The sequence below is a fragment of the Alternaria metachromatica genome, assembly GCF_023757995.1.
Source record: "Alternaria metachromatica strain BMP 0045 chromosome Unknown scaffold_34, whole genome shotgun sequence".
In the NCBI taxonomy this organism is placed as follows: domain Eukaryota; kingdom Fungi; phylum Ascomycota; class Dothideomycetes; order Pleosporales; family Pleosporaceae; genus Alternaria; species Alternaria metachromatica.
This window is the reverse complement of record NW_026055525.1, coordinates 183,655-207,209: the sequence shown is the minus strand read 5'-3', so window position 1 is coordinate 207,209 and position 23,555 is coordinate 183,655. Positions and strand designations below refer to the sequence as shown.

At 53.2% G+C, this 23,555-nt stretch overlaps 6 protein-coding genes across 6 annotated transcripts; 4 read left to right on the top strand and 2 right to left on the bottom strand.

The window, feature by feature from the left end:
- Positions 1–3,347: 3,347 nt before the first annotated feature.
- Positions 3,348–4,265, top strand: J4E83_009597 (uncharacterized protein; the record flags this gene model as incomplete). The annotated part of the gene is made up of 1 exon (XM_049336482.1): positions 3,348–4,265. One exon carries the CDS (start codon positions 3,348–3,350, stop codon positions 4,263–4,265), a length of 918 nt encoding a protein of 305 aa, XP_049184415.1.
- A 1,125-nt stretch (positions 4,266–5,390) lies between these two features.
- Positions 5,391–6,883, top strand: J4E83_009596 (uncharacterized protein; the record flags this gene model as incomplete). The annotated part of the gene is made up of 2 exons (XM_049336481.1): positions 5,391–5,399; positions 5,438–6,883. 2 exons carry the CDS (start codon positions 5,391–5,393, stop codon positions 6,881–6,883), a joined length of 1,455 nt encoding a protein of 484 aa, XP_049184414.1.
- A 1,707-nt stretch (positions 6,884–8,590) lies between these two features.
- J4E83_009595 (uncharacterized protein) lies at positions 8,591–10,363 on the top strand (the record flags this gene model as incomplete). Its single annotated transcript, XM_049336480.1, has 1 exon — positions 8,591–10,363. One exon carries the CDS (start codon positions 8,591–8,593, stop codon positions 10,361–10,363), a length of 1,773 nt encoding a protein of 590 aa, XP_049184413.1.
- Positions 10,364–16,382: 6,019 nt separating this feature from the next.
- On the top strand, positions 16,383–17,081 carry J4E83_009594 (uncharacterized protein; the record flags this gene model as incomplete). The annotated part of the gene is made up of 1 exon (XM_049336479.1): positions 16,383–17,081. One exon carries the CDS (start codon positions 16,383–16,385, stop codon positions 17,079–17,081), a length of 699 nt encoding a protein of 232 aa, XP_049184412.1.
- Positions 17,082–17,577: 496 nt separating this feature from the next.
- On the bottom strand, positions 17,578–18,879 carry J4E83_009593 (uncharacterized protein; the record flags this gene model as incomplete). Its single annotated transcript, XM_049336478.1, has 1 exon — positions 17,578–18,879. The coding sequence occupies one exon, from the start codon at positions 18,877–18,879 to the stop codon at positions 17,578–17,580; it is 1,302 nt and encodes a 433-aa protein (XP_049184411.1).
- Positions 18,880–20,406: 1,527 nt separating this feature from the next.
- Positions 20,407–22,083, bottom strand: J4E83_009592 (uncharacterized protein; the record flags this gene model as incomplete). The annotated part of the gene is made up of 2 exons (XM_049336477.1): positions 20,407–21,501; positions 21,565–22,083. 2 exons carry the CDS (start codon positions 22,081–22,083, stop codon positions 20,407–20,409), a joined length of 1,614 nt encoding a protein of 537 aa, XP_049184410.1.
- Between the last annotated feature and the right edge of the window lie 1,472 nt (positions 22,084–23,555).

Genomic DNA, 23,555 nt, shown 5'->3' with positions numbered 1-23,555 from the left:
TCTACGAGGGAGCGAAAAGACGGAGGGGCGAGAAGACCGTCGGCAGTATTGAAGTACTCAAAACACCAAGTCGTGGCACCTAGAGGCGAAGATGTCTTTCCTCCCCAGGACCCTGAGGCATTGTTTCGGTACTGTGGAGAATGTTCTCGACGTCCTCGAAACGTTCACTTGTGTGTCCAAGCAAGCGTCATAAACGCCAGCAAACTTCTCTTTGTTCACGACCCCATATTCATCGCCTGAAAGTCGCATTTTTCCCGGCCATACTTCCACTTCTTCTTTCAACTCCCCTGAAAAATAGCAACTTTCGTCAATAAAAGAAGCCAGCCAATAGGACTTAGCAGACATCTGTCTAGCATGTTGGCATCCATACTTGGAAATGTCGGGAGCAAGGCCGCCATAGGCTCGGCCGTAGCTATAGCCGGAGGTTGGTGGGCGTATACGTCATCTGGCCGTCTTCGGGGATTCCTACGGGCCCTCTTACGAACGCGCTACGCCAAACTCGCAGTTATCGTGGTGATTGTTCTAGTCGTGTTATGCTGCTCGGCTGATCCAGTCTCGAACCGCACCACGTCGCCGTCTCAGCCACGCGCCCCAATCAATCTGCATGATCGGTATCCCCGGTACAGACCTTACTGGGTGCCAGAGAAGTATTCCGACGAACATGACGAACCTGACAAAACCAATGCGACCAATGCAACCAATGCAACCGTCAAACACAACGAGCGCGACGATACTGAAAGGGAGTAAATTGCGTAAACGTATGTTCCAACAGAAAAGGCAGGATGCGAGAAGAAAGTTAACAAGATGCGCGCCTGGTAGGAGGTTGCGCGATCTTACTCGGGCAGTAAGGGCATAAAGAGGAGATAGGAAACCACTGAAGCTCGTATGTAGTATAGCAGGTAGCAAAAATACAGTTCAGAAGCGTTTTTGCCCAGGTAATGTCGCGTATATTGCTGGAAAGAAGATATATGCGGAACGCAATCGTTGGCGAAGACTAATTCCTGCTTCACACGTAAGTTGATGTGCTGTGAACAAAATGAGCAGTAAGGCCTCTAGAATCTCGGCATCTATCGCCATGTTTGTCATCATAGAGACGAGCCTGGGCTGCACGTGTCTGTGTTGTAGCGTCATTCGTTGCCACCGTGGTCACGAAGATCGTCACAAACGAATCGCCATTCCTGCCATACGGAGGGGAGGTGGCGAGATAGACGTTTTTTTCGACGGGCGATTCCGTATGCGATCATTGGGTATTTTGTTCGTGGTTTGAGGGATGTGTGTCGAGAGCAAATTTGGAGGAAGCTGAGCTCGACGCCACCTGCAAGCTAAAGCTGTCTGGTTCGGGGATAGCGCAGGGGCTGCCCCTCGATATCACGTGTCCCCGGCGATTCTCGAGGTCCCGAGGTTTGTCCTCACCAACCTTAACACTACGCCCAACACCGCTCTCCGACCAGCCCCTTCCTAACGACAATATCACTGGCTTGAGTTCGCCATCAGCGATGACTCAAGTTCTTATGAAGTCTGCCATGTTTGACGTGGCAGAGGAGAGCGAGGTGGTTGTCTACTTTCGATGAGGGTCGCGTTCATCCAGATCGGCAAACTCTACGCCGCGCAAGCCATGCCTCTTAGGGGCACCGCGACCCTCGGCATCCAGATTCACTCGCTGCGCAATGAATGGTTGAGAACATTACGGATTCGACGAAGATGAACTTTCTCAGTCTTCCAGGATATCGCGCCCGAACGCCGTTGGTATCGCGATCCGCCTGCATGGACCAGTAGCTCCACGTCAACCTAGGAAAGTACTGAACAGGTCTGGAGCCTACATCGACGTTAGGCTACCTACTTTGCAGGTCTCTACGTTAATGTAGGCTGCAGACCTGTTCTGCTTTTTTCTTGTATGAGGTGGTTCCGCGGGAGACCTTGATGGCGCGACACCCGCGAATTGCAACGCCGTCTTGAGTTGCAGGCCGCGCCAACGACCGATGTCGCTGAAGAACACAAGTCTTGCCACCACTGCGCATTAAATTTAGGCACAATGTCAGTTGAACTGACGCTTATCGCTCAAATTAAACTTCATCGTTTCACAATACGAACATCGCGGCTTCCGAATACATGCGCCACTATCGAGCCTACCAGAAAATAACTACTACCTAAGAGGTTTTTCCAGCTGACTTTTCTACTGCCCGAATCTCACTCTCAGTCTCTGCCTATCCACGTCAAACCTTGTCTTCCACCGTAACCGCTACCATATTCTCCTACTCCAGGTGGCATCGGCGGCAAAGAGCCTCCCATGCCGAGCCAGCCTACCGAACCCTCTTGGAACCACATGAACTGCCTTGCCAACTTTTTTCCATAGGCCCTCTTCTCCTCGTCCGTCATGGCATCCGCAGCGTCATGCAGTCGTTCGAACAACTCTTCGATATATACTGCGCGAGCAACCTCCGACATACCCGACATCCCTTCGCTACGCTCTCGTACAAAGATGACACCGAATCTTGCCAGCTCACCGCGCAACCTGGTGATCCAAGTCTCACGGTCAGAGGGCTTCATGTCCGCTGGTATGGGCACGCCACGGAGGTACCAGTGAGGACAATTGAACGAGGCGCCATTACGGCCGAAGAAGTAGCCAAGAACGAGGACTAGGCCGAAGAGTAGGGTGTTTTGGATGCCAAGGTAGAGACCGACAGTAGTCGCCAGAAGACTGAACAAGCCAAAGAGAGTATTGGGGTGCATGAGCCACCACAGGCTATCGATAAGGCGGAGATAATCCATGGCTGAAGTCAAGTCTGAATGGATGACCAAGGACGCGGGACGGAGGCTTCGACGTATAAGAGGCAGGATTCTGCAACCGGAGGTGTGAAATTCCGTTCAGAGATCGTTCGCAAGGTAGCAGGGTTGATGCCGTCCTAGTTCAAGAGAAACAACCATGCTTTATGTTCTTGTAGGTCGTGTAGAAAGCGCCCACGATGGAAGCAGTGGAGCTCTCGGACGACGCTCACAGCAAAGAAAAATTCGCATCCGGCAAAATCGACGAGGCCGCGAGCCTTTATGTTTCACATTTACGTCGCAGCGAAGCAAATTTTCTAATGTCACGCGTGCCTCTCAGACGACCCTTCTGCTTTCATTCAGTGCGACAACATGTAATGCGTAACTACACGATACTTGAAGCTTTGTTTGACAGACCAAGCTCCTGCTTTCTTTCAGCGTGACTATATATTCCCGGGTCGAGGCACCCACGTCGCACTAATCCAATATTCTATTTCGTGATCATCAACTATACCACATCCATCACATTAGTCTGAAACAAAGATACCATCCCTTTCGTTGCGCGCACCGCCTCCACCAAAAATATGGCATCATCAGGTTCCAAATCTTTCCAGGACCTCCAAAAGGAATTCCTGGAAAGCGAAGCCAGACGTCCCGCGAACGGCACCCTTCATTATTATCGGCAACAAAACCAAGCCATCACTACACGCCTGAGCCAGGCTCTCGACAAGTTGAGCGAGTACGACGAGCGCATTAAGGAGGGCCAAGCCAAAGAGCTCGAGCTCATTGATGCCAACGGGCGCATCCAGTTGCTGGAAGAAAACTTCAAAGAGGTCATTCGTCACATCGATCCGATGGTCAGGTGGGAGTCGATGAATAAGGCTGTGCAGGACTTCGTAACTGGGGTTCTTCGCGACAACCCGTCAGCCGACGACGGACACGCAGCCGCGAGTCGTCGTGATCCAGATCTGGGACGATTCGTCCGCGTCATGTTGACCAAGACTTCGGAATACGAGCATCTTCTTGAACAACAAAATGTCGAGATCGCGAATTTGAAGCTGCAGCACGGTCGAGTCAAGCCCAGGACCACGGAAATCATCGAAACCAGGGACTACAAAGACGCATTTGATCGAATGCACAACATGGGCTTCGTGATGCAATCTGTATTCGAGTACGCCTACAAGGGCTTCCACCACCGAGAAAACGTCAGTCCGGAGGAAGAAAACTACATGAAATATCTCTGCACACTGTACGCGCGTATCGCACAGGTCATAGAGTTGGGCTGGAAAGATGACAAAAAGAAGAACCTGGGAGAACGCCCTTTGCGATCCGACTTTCACACCAACCATATTGAGTTCAACGGAGAGGACGGTATGTATTTGACGACGGTGATCGGGGTAGCGCAGGAGGTAAAGGACGATGAAAGATGCGTAGACACTTGGAAGAACCCGCATGGTATCACGGCAGGTCTGGAGGAATTGATGAAGGCCGCGCAGCTGTAGGGCGACTTGAAGGAGGAGAAGACGAGGTCGTGCATGTGAGATGATCGCGGGATTGAGTCGTTGGAGGGACCGTTCGTAGTTGATCTGGAAGCCGTAGTTGAATGAGAAGAGCACTCGTGCTACTCCCATGCTCCAACCGAAAGTTGCTTCAACGCAAGGTACCAGTTGTCCGCTTGCGTCTTGGAGGCTGCCGTTATGTAGACCCTGTGAAAGGAGTCTTTAGCCGGCGATTTATGTCGTAAGGCCACAACGCAATCCGACTGCCTTGATACGAGCATGTCTTTCAACAATAGCTGTGAGGGTATAGTCTTCCCTCGTTCGTCATCATCCTCCACTCGCAAGACCAGTCGCTGGTGTGATGCGTCCAGTGAGGCGAGCACTTGAATCGATAGAGCGCGGTCGACAACCGGTGACTTCGAAGCATACAAGCGATGATGAGATGGCGATGCCGATAGTATCGGAAGAAGAGTCTTTGGGTCGGTATGACGTTCCATCAGGTCAACTGGGCGCGGCAACTCTGCGCAGGCCTGCCAGATTATCGATTGACTGCGAGCTATAGGTAGCCAGTCTGGTGGATCGTCTAATATCTGCCTGTGCGAAGAGGGTTTCAGTGTGATGGTAGGATCGATTGCTTGAACGGCTAATGGTGGTATGGCTTCCTTCAAGTGCTTTAGAAATCCAGCGGTTGTTTGCGCGGTCATAATCACAACACGATGGCAGCAATAAGTGGGTGGTATGCAGATTTTATATGAAGTGTGAACTGTGAACTGTGTAGATAGCTCAACACTAGGCAGATGGCGGGAAGAAGCGTGACCAGTGTCGCCCTTCAACGTTGGGATGGTTTTGAGGCGGCGGAGGTAGCTGTGCGGTGTGAGCACGCTAAGCCGGTAGTGGCTAGACACCTGTAGGGACCAATACCGGCTGTGAGCGTCACGACACGTAACAAAGGCCCTCTCAATTGGATGCAAGACCAGCTACTTACAACGAGGAAACAGCTATTAAAGCGCTCTCGTTCCTGACCGTGATTATGGCATTTCCATGTGCTTTTCGACATGGCCCTCTCCCGAGCCGACGCGTTCAGAGTTGCCAGGAGGGCCACGCAGCTCACGTGTGACGCGATTGAAGATGAGCTCTGTCGACGCGACGTGCTTGGAAAAGATTTGCAAGATCAGTTGGAGGGTCTCGAAAGACGTAAAAAAGAGTTGGAACGTAGGGTTGAAGAGAGCAATGCACATATCATGAGACTGGAAGAGGACAACCGACAGCTAGGGCATGAGCTCGGCGAATTACCTATCCAACTCGACGCAGCCAGAAAAGACGCCACTACCGAGATGAACGAGTCTTTGAAGAAAGCCCGCCAGGCACTCTTCCGTCACGTCAATCCGGTGCTGCTTTACTGCCGCGTGCGGCCCAAATTGCCCGCCCAAGGAGTCGCCAGCAAAGCACCGCCGCAGCCCATCTCGAAATGGACGTGGAACGACTTCTCTATCATCAACGGAACCGGCGAAGCCTACACCTTCTGGCGTGTCTTTGGTCCCCATTGCCCTACTTCCAACGTCTTCGATGAACTCGAACCGATGATCCAGACCGCTTTACACGGACAGCACATCATGCTCATCACTTATGGCGAAACGCAATCTGGCAAAACCCACACTACCATAGAGCCCAACGCAGCTGATCCCTCACTCCTCGATCGCTTTGCTACTCTCGCTTTCCCCCAATTCCAGATCCATGTCTCTTTCGTGGAGGTGTGCTGCAACACGCCCCATGATCTACTGAAACGTGAGGAAGGCAAGCTTGTCGTAGGAAACAGCGAGTCCTCGCGGGCCGATATATTTCTGTATTCCAGCACGGGCCTCTACTTCCGCTACCAAGGAAAAGGCGGCGGGTACATGACACCCACGGTGTGCGACTCCTCCGAAGAACTCAAGAAGCTACGAAGTGAATCTATCCGGCGCCGCGCCAAACACCATGACAAACCTACGTCCTCTCGTGGCCCTTCCTGGCTCGAGCTTCGGGTACACGATCGCAACGACGGCACGCTTAGGGGCATCCTTACCATCGTCGACCTCATGGGCGCGGAAGACTCTGCCAACCAGCTGGGTAGACACAAGAAAGAAGCAGAGACGGGTCGAACGGTCAACTACAAGGTGTCAGAGTATCTCAAGAGTCTGCGCGACCAGCATCGAGTTGCCCGACCCTCCACACTACCTGACCGTACTCCCACACGGAGAAACAACGCTCATCGTGAGCATCCCGACAACTTCATGCGTATTCTGATCCCCAGTTTCGAGGGTCAAATACTCGACTCGCCAGACCTGCCGCGCGTCGCTGTTCTGGCGCATATATACGAAGCTGCAGAACATGAGAAGCAAAATCAGACCAGCATGGACGTGATGGAGGAATGGCGGACCAACCTGTTGGATGATAGGAGGAGAGGTGGAACGCATGAAGCATGCAACGAATGCGAAGCAAAAGATAGAGAGAATGCGCTTTTGAAGCAACAGATGTATGAGTTGGAAGTCGAAAGAGAATCTTGCAGCGAGCTGGAGGATGTGCCGCGCGATGTGAAGGAAGAGAAGTCTCTGAGGGAACGCTTCACCGAGCAAGCGAAGTAGATATGAGTCCATCGCCGCCTTTTCCGCATGTATGACAACATGAACCCCATGTCGTGTTCATGCTCCTTTGCAGCCGTCTGGTGTTGTAGTAGTCTGGAAATTCTCGACAGGAGGCCAGTCCTCAGATCATGTGATTCGATCGACGTTCGATGATTCACTTGCTCAAGGTGCACTAATGAGTCAGAATGTTCACCACCAAACTTCCTATGCCTACAACCTTATTTTGTATGTAAACAGTGATGAGAGCCCTGCAAGCACAGTGGAGAAGGGCGGTATCTACAAAAGCTAACGTAATGCTTCCAGCCAGAACTCAAGACAACATCTCTCGAATACACACAACCAACTTGATCGTACCAAGGACCAGAAAAGCACGATGAACCAAACAAACTATACATCCCTAGGGAGCCAGGTGCTCCACTACGCTCACGAGCAGGGCACGCAGTTCGCATTACTCATTGACATTCTTCTTTTGGTCAATATGCTATCTTATACTTTGCACCACACATCACGAACCCTCTCTTACTTCAGGATATCCCTACATGAATATCTCGTACAAACTGCTAGAGGCCTGAATGACTGGATCGATAAAAAGACAGGGCTAGACAAACCAGCGGAGGGTTATAAAGACTACTCGGGGATCGAAGGGTTGGCGCTGGACATCTGCAAGGGCGTGGAAGTTGTGGCGCACATGAGCAATTTTTGTTTTGTTGTTGCCGGTATTGCCTTGGGGTTTGGCATCGACGTCGACCGCGGTACTGTACGCATGTGTATACTGTGTAGCTGCATGGCTATTATGGTCTACGCAATGGTCGAAGCATCCGTATTGCGTCGTCTCAATCTCCCGGAAGAGATACGCATTGAAGGAAGTAGGATCGAGCGCTCCATGCTTTTGCCAGCGCTTCGGCTAGACGAGCATTCAACCTGTTCACAGGATGGTACTTCTTCCACCACGATCTCCAAATCACAAGCCGAGACGAAAGGGAAGACGGAAGCGCAATGGACACCTGTAGAAGCGGAATTCGGCACGGCTTGGGGTGGACGTCCTGGAGGATCGCAATGATTCAGAATCGGGCGTCACGTCAAGGAAAGTGCTGAAGTTTCTCTGATGCTCGGGTAACTGATCATGGGTCAGAACGATGACGGATAAACCGCGTAGTAGATCTACGCTATCTTACTCATCGGTAGCTCTTTATGATCTGTTACCGAGTTTGCCCGCTGTTGAGGCCATATATGACGATTGTCGTTCCGAATCTCCAGAAGGGTGTGATACCCCGTATCCTACTTTTGTTCAGCATTTTTAATTAGTATAGCGTCAAATCAAATTGCCTACTGCAATAGCTTTCCTTGATCGTAATCGTATGCCATGTGAGTTCTGGTCGTAATTGATCCGTCAGATATTGACGACCTCGGGATGTTAAAGGTTTGTCCAACTTTCCTGGGTTCAGTCATGTGCGCCGCACCATGCCCATGGTGGTGATGAGAATTTCGCAGTCGGCATTAACAGGTATGCCAGTGAATTTCCAGGCAGCAGTGTGCTGGAACAATGTGGGCCGTGGTCGCTTCCTTCGTCAGTAACTGGCGCGCGCAAGTCGCGTAAAAGTCTTGGCACGATCAGTCGAGCTTGTGCAACCTGAACCCCACCCTTCGCTCCCACCACGGTCGCATTGTGCAATCTCTACTGTCACAACTCTTTCGAGAACACTTACGATGCCCCCAAAGAAGAACGCTGGGCTTCAACGGCACACTGCCGATATTGATGTCACCGCCGTCCCGGCGCGAAGGCAGCGCGGGCGACCACGAAAGATCATGGAGGATGCGCCCATAGCTTCGCCCAGCTCTCATCTACCCAAGCGACGTGGGCGTCCGCCCAAAGTCATGTCAGTCGAGCAATCGCCTGCTGCAGTCCCTGCAGTCCTGGAGAAGCGTGATCGACCCCAGGAGAAGGCCCAAGACGACTCGTCAATTATCTTGTTAGGCTACTCCAGGCCACCGAATCCGCAGATGCAACCGGCAGAGAGCGCCCCAGAGAAACAAAGTAGAGGTTTACCAGTCATTCCAGCCCCCGCGGTTCCCAAGAAGCGAGGCCGACCGCCGAAAGTTGCGCCAGAATCGGAAACTTCACCAGCTGATTTGACTCCCCTGATACCGCGAAAACGAGGTCGTCCGCGGAAAGCCATCACCGAGAAGGAAGCCGCTGCTCCAGCCATTGCAATCGCGACGATACCAAAGAAGCGCGGCCGCCCTCCAAATGCCGCTCGGGTTGAAGAATTTGGAATAGCCGCGGCCATTCCAGTATCCTCGGGCGCAAAGAAGGGAGGCCGGCCTCAGAAGCTCGTCTCGGCAGGTGAGCAACTTCCGCCAGTTGCGCTAGCTCGGAAGCGCGGGCGGCCGCCCAAGGTACCGATGCAAACTGAGCAGCCGGTCGATCCGATACGGGATTTAGATCCGGTAGCAGGGAAGCCTACTGATAGGAGTGCAGTATCTTCCATGATCATTGTCGATCCGTTCTCTATCAGCGAGGATGGGCGACCTGCGAAGCGCAGGAGAATGCATCATGGGCAGAGACCACGCGCTGTCGAGTCTGTTTCCGAAGACGAGCGGCCAAGCTGGGGTACCAGATTTGTTGATGAACTTGGAGAGCATGCTAAGATAAGCGATCAGCGCGGTTCGCCGTCACGGAAGGAGACCGATACGGGAGCTGATGAGGTGCAGGCGGATGTGGAGGTCGATGAAGATCTCGTAATGGGCGAAGATCAAGTCGTGAATATTCCCGGGGGCATTCCTGCGGAGTTTGAGGACAGCGAGGACGAGACGTATCATACTCCAAAGTCGAGTGGAGTGAACACTCGACACTACCATGAAGACTCCGTCGTCAGCTTCTTCGATCCGGACGTTGTAAATGATGGAAGCTCACAGGCCGTGATCTATGAGGATGTTGATATGGGCGCTATCGATGTTGCCGAGCAGGACGTCGATGGGATGCGACTCGCAGAAGAGGCGGGGAAGTTGTCGCAAGAAGAGGTAGTTAACCCGAGAGGCGCCCGTCGCGACCATTGGCCAAGCAAAATCCAATGCGAGAAGCGTCCCATTTCCACCCCGCAAAGATCCCGCGAAATTCCAGAGACTCAGGAGGAACAGATATCTCCCAGAAACATCCACCAGCTTGCGGAGGTCAGCCAACCTGTGCCAGATACAGCGCGAACAGCGCAAACCGCCACGACCAGCGTCCAAGCAAATTCAATGCTCTCACAAACCATGCTAGACGAAATTGACCGCCAGACTGCCTTTTTGTCTGTCCCAACAGCACCGCTCCATCCAGTATACTTAAGATCTCCGCAGTACCTCCAGATCGCCGTACCAGACATCGATGCCGCAGCTCATCGGGGGACGCTGATCGGGCCTTTGGTTGTTCAGCACGAAGAGTCTCGATATCGCATTACAGTGCATGTAGTGCGAGAGAAGAGACCTGATATCGCGTAGTCGTGGCATGGTAGAAGGGGTGCTTGTGGTTCAGAGAGGGGTACAATGGTGCGAGTGAATATGACGGGCTAGTTGCGGGTTTGGCGTTGAGGGTTTCGGGTCGCGGAGGAGGAGTGGATCCTTAGTATCGAAGACAAAGTCGAAAGGGTTGGAGAAAGGTCAATCGGGATATCGGATTCGGCCGCTGGAAGTGGAGTATCGGATGTCGTATGCTGTTCGTTCGAAATGGAGAGACCTATAGAACGCAAGAATATGGGTGCATTCAATTTCCTCTCTTATTGCATATGTGGAGGACGAAGTGACAGTGGGTGAATAGAACTCATCTTTGGGTACCCTTAGAAAGGAGCGAGACATCCTGAAAACCGGAGGTTTCCACCAACAAATTCCTGCACTCACTCGCCATTGCGCCGAAGTATGAGACAGAAGACCATGGTATCAGAAGAGGAACATCCAGCCAGCGGCGGTATCCCGCGACCAGATACATTCCGGCGTGCCAACTTCTGTCTCCACGTTGCGCCTCGCCCTCACGTGCCTACGCACTTCAATCTCGACGGGCCTCAGTATCAGAGCAACGGCATCATGATGCTCAGCGTATCAATCGCGCGGTATCGGTCGCGTTCGTGGTCCTTAGCCGGGGACTCGAGCTGCGCTGCGTGCAAGTATTGGAAGAGGGTACTAAAAGAACAGTCAGCATCAATCGTCTGGTAATGGGCGAGGATTTCCTCACGGTATTGGGCGGACCTCCAATATTGCGGGCACCCTACGAGCTAAGGACTGATGCTCGCGCCTGAACAGCGGGAGGTGCGACCGCGCAAGGACGGTGTGTCGCATGGCTGTCTCCGGTTGCGCCACCACCGCCAGATCGTACCATGTCCGGATTCTGCGCGACTGGAGTTGATCGCTCGTATGTCTTCCATCTCGTCGCACCCATGGTGTGTTACTAGCACATCTCCTTGCTGTATGCACCCCTCTTCATCGGCGCATCTCCCTGTCCAAGCAAACAAGTGTCCTGTGCCAATTAAAAGGTCTGGCGCCCCTTCTCATATGACTTCGCTCGCGACTCCAGGCAGCCCGCCAACTTCTAGCACGCTGCCTATCGTGTTCCACCACCAGCTGCAATCGAAGAAGTATACACCAGGCCATTGCGGCCGAAAGCAGATGTTCATACGGTAACGTTGCGACATAGCTCCGGCTCATGTGTGCGTTCATGCGTAGCCCAATGCGGCTGAGGGGCATGGGACTCTCGCAACGTGTATCGGTGTGTATCGCTCGCGCGGGGCTTCGTTGCGAAGGGGCCGGAGGGCATGGCGTCGGGTCTTGATGGCGCGATAGCATCAGGCGCGCGGTGGATGGAGATGCTCTCGTCGAGTCACAGCATGCGGTATCGCGAGTGGTCTTCGAGTGAGTGAGAATGTTGTATGGGGGTGCTGGGTTCGACGATGCGACGGATGCCTCGAATGGGGGCTTGCATGCTGTCATATCCAGCATCGCTTGAGGTGGCTACTGACCCGTCATGCGGATTGCGGACGTCATGTAGACATTAACCGGGCAAGACGTAAGGTGTTTGGAAAAGAAGGCCAATTCTGTTGTGTGAGAGAAGACTCGTTGGCGTGGCTGGAGTAGTTGACGATGACGATGATGCCGTTTGAGGGACGCTAGATTTGGGGATCCTTGGCGCGGGAGCTGTGGTGCCGCAGGTGGTAACAGCGAACGCCATGCAGATATCACCCGGGCGGAATTAGTGTACATGATACACAAGAGAATGTAGACTGTCTAGAAGCCACTCTAGAAGACGTAGTATCTCGTCGCAGATCGCCCTGATGTTCCCCCAATATGGTGTCTTCTGACTGTGAGAGAAGAACAAGGGAATTGCGACGATGTGACGGCGATGTCAGATATCGGATGTGAAAACTTGCATCATGGTATAAACGAGCGCTAAATCTGGGGCGGCCGGAAGCCATTTGATCGTGGTAGTGCGTATGCTCACGCCCTAGTCAGCATGATCGCGCATCTGATGTTCATTCCCAACTTAGCCCTCCCACACAAAGCAGCCTTCCTCCGCGCACGATCTAATTTAGCCACTTAACCGAGCCCAGTATCCGGATCCTCCTGTGCTTGTGTGTCCATGCCCACGTTCACGCGAAAGTCCGATTAGGTGGAATACCCGACGATCGTTTCACACCAGGAGCTGCCGCTTGTGACGACCCTTTCCCACATCCGGTCGTACCACATCCTCGTTCCGTTGTATATAAAGTATGTGATCTCCGCCGCAGCCACTTCCTTTTACTTCATCGGGGCTGCCGACCATGCCTCCATAAGTGGACAGAGAGTACGTGTACGGAAGCGTTCGGGGAATATCGCGCGGTATCGACTGCGTTTGGGGTGGGGAGAAGACCGCAGGAATTAGGTGGTTACTTCTATTGCGCATTAGCTCGTGAAATGGTAAGAGGGAATGAGAGGAGTGTACCGGCCACATGGCCTCACATCTTCGCTTCTCCGCCGTAGCTCTCGGCTTGACCATGGCTGGCTTGACAGACATCTGGCTGCTGTAGTGTTGGTGGACAGACGCGCTCCTAATTGGCCGATGCAAAGAGGGTGATCCAGTGGAGTTGATTAGCGTTTGTGTGTCTGGCATCAAGACCGCATGTGGTCGTGGCGGTTCATCCTGAAGATGTGATATCGCATGCATTTGTCGCAATTACCGGCGCGGCACGAGGCCGGTAGGAGGCCTGCTGTGTGTTCGACGACCGAGAGAAGAGGTCGGGCTGGCAGGGTGAGTTGCATAGCGCCTCCTCATTTCCCCTTTTCACTATGCCATCCAGAGGTAGGTACGCCATCGGCATAACCTGATCAGGTGAAGAAGTCGCGCTTAAGGTGGGTCGCGGCGTTCGCTTGTGTATCTTCAGCCGGTGACGATGTCGTGGGCGAGGAGGTGATCCGGTCTTGATTTTACACCCGCTTCAAGGCAGGATCGATTGGAAGACGCGTATTGGAGCATCGAAGGCATCTGAGTGGGCGGGACCTTCGTCTTTTCATCGCGGTGGTGATTCTTCGCTGGCCGGATTTGCCAAGGTCAAGAGGATGAGGTCAGCCATAATGAGGGCTACAGAAGATGGCGATAGAAAGCCTGGTGCCCCGCGCGTAGGCAATGGCTGCTGTGGAGTGGAGTGGTAGAGATACCATGGTGAATTGGTGGAGAGAGAACACAGGCGGCGTTGTTATCGCCGGGCGGGTTGGCCATCTTAACTCCGGGCGCCCTCATCATCAGCCTGCGCTGGCTCAGTACGCCATCCACGACCTCGCGCGAATTCAGCTGCGCATCGCTTTTGCGGTGTCGCAATAGCTGAGTTGGCATCGCATTGGAGTTGCCATCACGTGCAGCCATCCTTTGCAAGACGCCGCACAGAATGCGGCTCCGGGGGTTGAGGCCCGCGATGTGCTGTGCGACCTTCCGTATTGGCCGTATAGTTTCGTTAAGGGTCGCCCTTTGACAACAGACACGCAGACTCTCACCCACGCCGCTGTGGAGCCCCAACGCTCTCCATGCACGCCACGACTGCACATTCCTGATATCGAGACTCTTGCACTCTGCGCATATGTGCTGCTTCGGTCGCAAGCGCTCTGCGACTACCAAAGACAGACCACGGTACCAAACATGCGCTTCTTCGGCCTTCTCCCTGACTGACAGCTCCAGGACTGCGTCGTCCACCGCAGACTGCAATGTACGCCTCGACACCCCGAAATCAGGCCAGCCCAACCCCTCCTTCTCGACCAAATCGCACCTCACCGACACTCCGGAGCAAATCATAGAGCGGGTGGGCGGCCGGCTCGTCATTCCATACCCCGAACAGGACGGCTGGCACGAAGGGCTGGATTGGCGCGACAAACGAGACACGGAAGATCTGGTGACTCCTGACTATCAGAGGGACCTGGGGGCGGACTGGGACAAGGAGTATGAGGCCCTGGCTGGATACCGAGGGCCAGAACGGCAGCCATCAGGCGGCAAGAAGACGGCGCCGGCGGACAGCCTTGCGACGCTCAACCCGCCCGGACGCGCTGAAGAGAGCCAGAGTGTCCGGCTAGGGGCAACAGTGAGATCTCTCGTTCCCTCTTGATCTAGCATCCAAGTTGACCATCTCTTTCCAGCCAGGGCACCAGCTCGCGCCCTCCGCCTTCGGCGCATCGACCGCACACTTCAGTCATGACTCGAGTATGACCACGGCGACATTAACTCAACACAGAACGGGCTGAGGTATGATGCGCACGGGGAGAGGTTTTGGTGCGGCGTGGATCGATTAGGGCATCCGCTTCATGGGTTTGTTCTCGTAGAGTACTGCAGTAGAGGGGCGGCGGATCTATAGACGTGGCAGCAATAATGCAAAGTTTAGAGGGATCAAGGCAGTAATGGGCTCACGGGTATATCTCGGGGCTATCGAAATCTGTTCTTCACGCGGCGCTTCGTTACCATAACGGGCTACAGTGCAATGCAGAGCATCCTGAATAGGTACGCGGACCGGTCCGGTGTTGCGGGACTCCTTCGCTCGCGCAGGTCGCAGTAGTGTAACTGGTGGCATCTGATGTTCCTCGTCGTCCAATCCTCGCTCGTGATGTCAGCATTTTGGGTGGGTGCGGCCACGCTAGATCCACGTGTCCAAGGTTGGATCTTCAACCCTCACGTCATCACTCAACTGCACCTCATGCCAGCTTTGTTCAGTCTCCTGTCTTCTGCGTCTCGTGCCAGATTCAATATCACAGCGCAAGTCGGTAACACAGGTAGCTAGCCTTTCAGATGCTCATATCATGGTGGTCGGATTGGGTATCAAGCCCGCGGCCATTGCCTAGAAATGGCTACAGAAGCTGGCCGAGCGGATTTACCTGGGCAGAAACATCACGAATATTAAGCTAAGGTGACACAAGTCCATTTCCAGCACAAAAGGGCCCGTTGAGCGAAGTTCGATACATACTGATCGCCGTCGGCCGGCATTTTGGTTAGCTAGCTGAGTAGGTGCACACGTTCCATCGGCCATCGAGACCCCAAAAACGATATGCATGCCACACACTCCCGGCCCTGGGGGCTCGCTCATCCGCTAGACCGCGTGCCCTTTCTCATCAGCTAGGAGCTTAACAACAGCCGTGTAGCGCGATAACGCAAATCACGGGCCCCTCGTTCGTACATCTGATTCATCATGCCTAAAGGATCTCAAGACTCCCACATTATTCGCATCTTCCTTACTGCTTGCCATCAGCGGGTTGTGTACGATATCATCGATCCAGTTGGGACCACATTCTAATACCATCGCGCTCTGCATGCCGAACCCGAACCTGGTTCGAGAGAAAATAAGTGTGGACATCTTGGAAGCCGCTCGCTCCTGAGTCGAAGTACTGTCTTCTTATCGACAACATCAAGGGCTTTGCGCAGCTCATTTCCACCCTCTTCACAACATGCTTCGTCATTCTGACTGCATCTTCCAGTGGCGATGAGCTGAGCAGGAACATCAAGCTCGGAACGATGGATGTTTCCTCGAGTACCATAACAGGGTAGTCTGCAGGTGTTATCATGTTCAGTCTTTCTTTTCGAAAATCTATCTTCTTGGCCTGGAACTATATCTGTCGAACCTGGCATATGCTACCTGAGTGTTACTTCACTCAACTCGCCCGATCTGGTTAATCGTTCGCGCCAACACGAGCCACATTACCTAGGTACACGCTCGTCTTCAAAATCGCTAGACCACCGAAAAGAACTCATACTCCGGCGTCGCATCTCCATTGATATCAGATTTGCCAGACAGTCAGTACTCAAAGAAGACAGCACTGCACTTCCCCGACTTGGTTCCCGAACTGCGACAATTCATCCGCCCGTCGCGCCGAGCGATACCCTCGTACGTTCATTCCATCTACCCCACACTTCCGACTCAGCTACTCACAATATCACAGGGAAACCGATCGCATCAACAGACAACAAAAACCGTCCTCTCGATCTTCTCCCTCCTCATTCGCCATCGTCACCATATTCTTCACCATGTCAGCCAACACCACCCCGAAGCGCGCGGCCAAACCCGCGAAACCCCTCCTACCCGCTCCTTCTTCGCCCCTGAGCCTCGCCGCGTCTCCCTCCTCCAGTCCAACCAAGATGACCTGGGACGCCGCCAACGACCGCAAGCTCTTCCTCCTCATCTTCGGCCGCACCGTCACCCCCGCCGAATACTCGCAACTGTCCAAGGTCTTCCCCGGCTCCAGCGTCGGCAGTATCAGGAACCGCATCACCGCTCTTCGCGCTGAGGCGCGCAAGATGCAGGAGGGCTTGGGTTATGAGGTAGGCGCCGGCGCGACGGCCAAGAAGGTCGCTGCTACTACCCCCAAGAAGCGAGGTGCTGTGGTGATCAAGAAGGAGGCGGATAACATGGATGTGGATGAGGAAGACGAGGATGAGGATATCGTCCGTGACCCAAGCAAGAGGATCAAGGCCGCTGTGCGCAAGCCACAGGCTAAGAAGGACGGTAACTCTAGGAAGAAGGGTCGTGGAGGTGCCGGTTCTAGTATTCTTCACCATGGATCGTCTGACAGCGAGGATGAACTTGCTTTGACGGGTGAGGACAAGGTCAAGCGCAGGCCTGTGCCCGCTGGCGTACCTTACATGGTAGTCGGAGAGTCGGTCATCAGAGATCCCAGGACTGGCGATGTCATCGTTGATGACGAGGATGATGAGGATGAAGTCTAGCTATGTACTGATGCAGACCAAACATGCGCTGGTGGACACTGATGAGAGGGGGGAGGTAGGATACGTGACGGGGTAATGGAACAGATGCTTCGACGCAAGTCACCTCGTTTTAGCTTACTATAGCACTGCTTTCCAGATACATCACCTGTTTCATGTCGTATCATCTCTTGAAATACCCGCCTGACACCTGTCAATCTTCTTTGCAGCTCGATCACATGTCTATACACAAAAGAGGTTTTGTCGAATACAACTGCGTCGGGGGGTATTCAAGACGATAGAAACCTTGTACGTATGCTCATGGGCTCATGCAGCAGAATGAGATGTCATGGTATTATCGTGGTCATTTTCGTTCAGTATTTATCGTACATCAGAAGGGCAGCGCCCGGGGTATCAAGTCTATGGAAAAGTATGCGAAGGCCGCTTTCAAGGCGAGCCGAACGCGGGTATCATCTTTGCCTCCCGACCAAAACCTTTGGAGAGCCATGCTATAGCCACTCTAGCGTTTCTTGGTTTTTGTGCGCTTTGCGGCGACACCGCTACCATTCCGTCCGCTCGCCGCTCGACCTCTCTTGCTGTTGCGGGTTTGTCGCGCACCAACCGGAGTTGCGTTTTCGCTAGTAGGTGCGCCGCTACTACGTGTCCGCCGCTTGCTAACTGATGTTGCGTCGTCGCTGGTGTGACGCGCACGCTTTCCAACGTAGGCGGTGTCCTTATCACCTTTCGCCTCGATACTGGAAGAACTACGGTCATTGTCGTCGATGGCAGGCGATCCTTTGTGGATCGGGGAGTATTCAAGTGACGCGTTGTCCTCGCAATCGGTTTCGTCGTAATCATCCTGTGTTTCGTCTCCTTTTGCGATGATGTCGCACAATTCTTGGTGGGAAATCTCGATGCGGTACTGGGGGAATTTACCGGCGTCAGACTGAATGAAATCGGCCAGATCGAGCCGGAACTTAGCGCGAGGGTTAACGACACCATGCACATTCTGGAAAACAACCGGTTCTTTGGTGGTGTGAGGGTACAGCCGGCCTTTCTTGTTGATGCGGCTTCGATATATCTGGTAGGTAGCCCATCTCTTCGTAGTGCGAAGCCTCTCTCGCGAGTCAGGAGTACGATATTCGATGTCAAGGCCTATCATGGTTCTGATCCGACCTTTACTGCCGCCGATGTACTTATCAGCTATCGGGTTGAATTCGGTGGCTCCGTTTTGGCTGTGCCCAATCTCGACGACAAGTGAAGGTTTTCGCCGCTGTCCGGAGACAAAAGCAACATCGGGGCGACGTTTGTCTTCGCCAGATGCTTTCCCGGCTAGCTCGCCTTGATACTTGATGCTGCTAATGATCTCTCGTACTGCTGAGTTCGCAGGGGCTCTTTCTTTCATCGCGCACAGCTTGTCCCAGATAGCGGTCACGAAATGACCCTTGACACTCTCGTGAATTTCGCTGGGCATCTTGACCTCCAAGCACTCTTCCTTAGCGTCGTAGTGGCAACTGAACTTGTCGTTGTTCAACAAGATTTCATCTTGCAGTGCGAGCCAGACTGCAGGTGTTACGCGGAAGAACTCCTGATTACCCTCCTCACCAATCCACTCGGGGCTGTGAAGATCTTGTAGACGTTTGTAGAACTCTTGAGCCTCTCTCTTGATCTCGGAGTCACTCGGAGATGACTTGGGCGGGGTAGGCAGCTCAGAAAGTGGGACAGAGTGTACCTGAGGGCATATAAGAGGAGGAGATGAAGTAGAAGAGGGATGGAGAGACAAGCGCTCGCTGTCGCTGGAGGTTCGCATAGTAGAGCTCATGGTGGAGTATCGCGCGGAGGAAGTGCGAATTTGCGGTATATAGTCGGTTGTGCGATGCGTATTAGCCGTAATAGTGCATATGTAGTGAAAGGCAGCAATGTTCATGGGTGGCGTTTTGTACTTGAGCGGCTAGCGCGAGCGTGCTTGGCGTCAACAACCCCGCCCTGTATTCACTGAGCGTCGCACCCACCTTATGCGAAAGAAAAAATAAAAAGGTACGGTGCGGTATACATTGGGACGAGACTAAAGGTTTCACCAGCTCTTGAGGCAACGTAGCCTTCCCACCTCTGCAGGTTGCGTTCAGCTTTTCAAGTTCTTTGAATTGGTGTATTGGCAATCTTGAGAACAACAGGATGGCGAGCACTAAAACATGTAGATTGAATGTTAATCTTACGTTTTAGTTATCGCACTTACTATTTAATTACCTTAAATTTATGCAGCATAATGTATGGAAACGTCGCACACTACACCATCTTAGAGATGCTAGAAGAAACAGTGTTTACGTTACGAATGTAATACGGTTTGAAATTCTATTAAAACATCCGTCCTAGGGGATAATTTGGCAGTAATATTGATGCAAGACCTTACATTAGATCGCGCGGAAACAGTACAGACTACAAGGAGACAAGAAGAGAACTAGCCTCGTTGAAAACCTCTCTAATGCACATTCTGCATTCGGGGTTGATTCCTTCGGGATAGTATCTTATACGCATCGAATGATAGATAGTAGCGGAATAGTGTTTAGCGCTGGAGATATGTCTTTTGCCTTAAGAATTATATTATGTTATTTACAGGAGCTAATGTAATGAATGACAATGTAGAAAGTGAGTACAATGCTTAGCCATCACCACGAAATCATCTAGATGTACAGGACCTCTAGCCGTTAAGGTCTCAAGCACGGTGTCAAAGAGGCTGGATCAGACCTGTCGAAGTACCGCACATTGCCTCCGTGTATGCATGCGGGAAGGAATAATATATGCAGTCAATGCGTAAGCGCACATTGATAACCTCGGCGGTCCTCTCCATTGCGTAGCCCCTGTCTTTACAACATCAACAACCAAAGCGTAACTGCTCGCCAAGTTCTGCGCTTCTTGATATATACACCAGCGTACGCCTGTAATAATAAAGACCCAATTCCGCATTCGACATAAACACCACATAGCACAAGGTATCCCAGGGATGTTTCGATGAGTGACGCGCTCTCAGAATGTTGTTATAGGCAACATCCATTTCTTGATTGTGACCTCACAGCCAAGTGTCGCGCCTTGCGATCGCGACGACCCATCACAATGGTGTTGAACACCAATTTCATCGTTCCGTTGCGCTTGACAGGGATTTCCAGTTTGACGGCGATCACAGCATCTGGCGAAGGAGACAATTGGTAATTGATATCGATATCAATCGCAGTGAGCACCCAGAAGCTGCCCAGTGTGTACATGCGGAAATTACGAGCTTCATTGTTAAGCAAGGGGTATAAACATGACGAAAGCGAAACAACAGGCTTGAGGTCTAACATGAACTCAACATCTACTCTCCTTCCAGTGGCTCCTTAAGAAGATCTTCCAGTACTTCAATGGAGAGTTTAGCGCTTGGTTTACCCAGCCACAGCTCCGCTATTCGCATCATATCATCCGCTGTCAAGAGGACTTGATTTGCCTTTCGAGAACGTTCCTTCGCCTCCTCTACCTCCGTCGTTGCGGCGCCCATCTTCTCAGCCCAAGCTCCATATTGTGTGACACGATGCTCTATCTGCCTGATCTCCGCTTCACACGCATCCTTCATGGCTTCTAGCTTGGTCACGTCTTGAGTCGCCGAGGCTACCCCTAAGCTGGCGAAGTTGGTGATCGCCGTGATGTCTCCTGCGAGATGATCATTGTAGTCCCGGGTAGCCTTGAGCTTAGCAGAGAATTCCGTTTTGATTTGTTCCAGGCTATCTTCGCTTGGCAGGGTACTCAGCTGCAGTGCTTTCTGCGCTTCCAAAGCATGACTACGAGCGGTCTCTTGCGCCTGGGCAAGATGGAATGTAGCTTGAGAGTTGTCTTCCTTGGCTGACTGGATTTCTTTCTTCTTCTTGACAATGATGTGCATGACCGCGCGGAAGTCCGGATCCTGTGCGAGCATTTTGAGTGACATGAGGTCTATACTATGGACCGGGGTGGATGGCTGGATGATATCGTCGCCCCCGAATGATGGGTCGTCCTCGGTGACACGAGAAGTGTCCAGGTCAGTGATGCTGTTACGACGGAAGGGACTCTCCTGATTGTTGAGTGTGTCCTGAGGGTCTTCTTCTTGGAGTGTGCTATCTTGGAATGACAGTGAGTCTCGATGGTCTTCAAAGAGGCTCGTATCGTCGTCTGGTAATTCTGATGGGCCCCGTCTAGGTCGCTCGACTGATTGCGAGCGCGAATGATCCCGAGGATTAGCTGGTGTCCTTGGTATTACCGCACGCCGTTTGCGATTCTTCTTCTTGTCAGGCGAGTTAGATGGGCGATTTTGGCGCTTCTCAAGGCGGCGCGCCCGCTCAGAAGAGACGTCTGCGGCCAGGGTGTCGTTCGATCGCTTGTCCCTCCACGCGATGAGGTCATGGAAAAATCGCCACGACTTGCAGTCCAGACGCTGAGCCTGTGAAGGCGAGAACGCGCTGTCAGTGCATGTGACAGGTCCAACTGTGGCTCAGATACGTACAGTCTGACCGAAGTAGGTCGGATTAGTAGGATCGTATCTCCGCTGGACACTGATGAGATCTTGACGCCTGACCTTGTCGAACGCCTGGATCTCAGCGACAACGTCCGAGAGCGGCTGCGCAGCTTTCGAGTACTTGTTCAGGTAAACGGCAAGGTTGAATGACGGTACTTGCTGGATCTGGATTTGGTGTCGCCGGAGGACGGTCCACCAGTCAGCGCCCCAGTGTTCGGTGACACCCTTGATATTGTGCCAGACGTCTTGGAAGCTCTTGCAGCCACCTGTCTCTCCGAGTGAAGTTTGAACGCGCTTCTCGAAAGCCTCAAGGTCCTCGCAGTAGTAGTCCTGGAATCCCAGCACGAGCGCGGCAACGCAGACAGCCTCTTTGGTCCATACAAGGTCGTCGAGGGTCCGCAGATCAGCCAGCGGCGTGGGCGCAGCGGTTCGGTCGTGCGGGCTCAGCGCACTCTGGGCAAGACGAAGCTCAAACACACGGCGGGCGTTGCTGGGTGTGTTCGGCATGATAACGCATGTTGTTCGTGTTATGAGGTGAGGTCGCGTCGCGGCCGATGGCGACCAATGAGAAAAACATGCTAACTGAAAACGGACTAACGCCACGATCAAGAAGAACAACGGAAAGAGCAAGTGATTTTGGCTGCTAAGGAGCCTGTAGCCGGGCAGACATTACAGCAAGAGTCTTTAGCGCTCGAATGAGGAATTTTGAATGCATAGTCAAGCCAGTCTGGGGTGCGGGGCGATAAACGTCAGTCGCACCGTCCATTTCCTCGCCTCACCCTATAATGAAGATATCTCCGACAACTACGGCACATGTACCACTCCCCACCAGTCGGTCGGTGATCCCGAATTTACTGCGACGCTCTTCGCAGATCGTATGGCCACGGCCGCCTATGCCAGCTCTCACACAGGCGCGCCCCAGGCCGCCCTCAACCGCCTCGCAAGCTGAATGTCCTTCTGCTGAATCGTGACGCGCTTGGCGTGAATAGCGCAAAGGTTGGCATCGTGGAACAGGCCAACTAGGAAGGCTTCGCTCGCTTCTTGCAATGCCACAATAGCTTGACTCTGCCAGCGCAACGGGCCATCGATACGCGAGACGCTTAGGGCAACCTCGCGGACTACGCGTTGGAAGGGCAGCTTCAGCAGCAGAAGGTCGGTAGATTTCTGGTATCGTTTGATCTCGCGCAGGGCGACGGTGCCGGGTTTGTAGCGTCTCCTTGGTCTGGGAGCGGGTGGAATACCGTGATGATTTCGTGGTTCAACGCGGGCTCCTCGGGCAGGCCCCCGCCTTCCCGTCATTCTAGAGATAAGCGTTTGGCGTATTTGATAGCAAGGTATGGGTGGCACGAGAAGAGAACGGCCTGGGTGTCTGTATCCGTTATGCTGTGCAAGCAAAAGATCAAGTGCATGGGATCATTCTGCGCGTAAAGTACACTTGGTTCGGGGTCCAAGTGCTGTTGCGTTCTTTGTGTCTGCATGCGTCCATGGCATAGCTCAAGGCCGGATGTATGCCAGGGATGCGCGGATGCGGAGGCCACTGGTCTTCGTGAAACAGGCTATTGTAACAATGGCGACGGTATTGTATGAACCTGCCATGTTGAGCCCATCCATGATAGAGGTTGTTGAGCCATGGCCTCAAAAGCGCGCATCGCGAATGGAGGTCGTGGAGGCTGGTAGAAGAGACTCTGCCGTAAGATTAGAGCTCGAGATTGAGCGTGTCGCAACAGTGCAGTATTTGAGGAGCTGTTCTGGCAGCACAGCGCTCCGACGGAGAGACGCTTGTCTTGATCTTGCTGTCGTGCGCGGCGGCACAAAGCGAAAACGGGATGGATGTCAAGACGTGGCTGGGCCGGCGAAGTGACGCGCTGAGGTGGGAGCTGGACCTCGGTTGCTCCGCGCTAGCTCAAATGCGGCGGCTGCTCGGCTGAGCCGAGGCCCTTCCATCACCTCGCGTGCGCGTTGATTCTCATCACGGATTT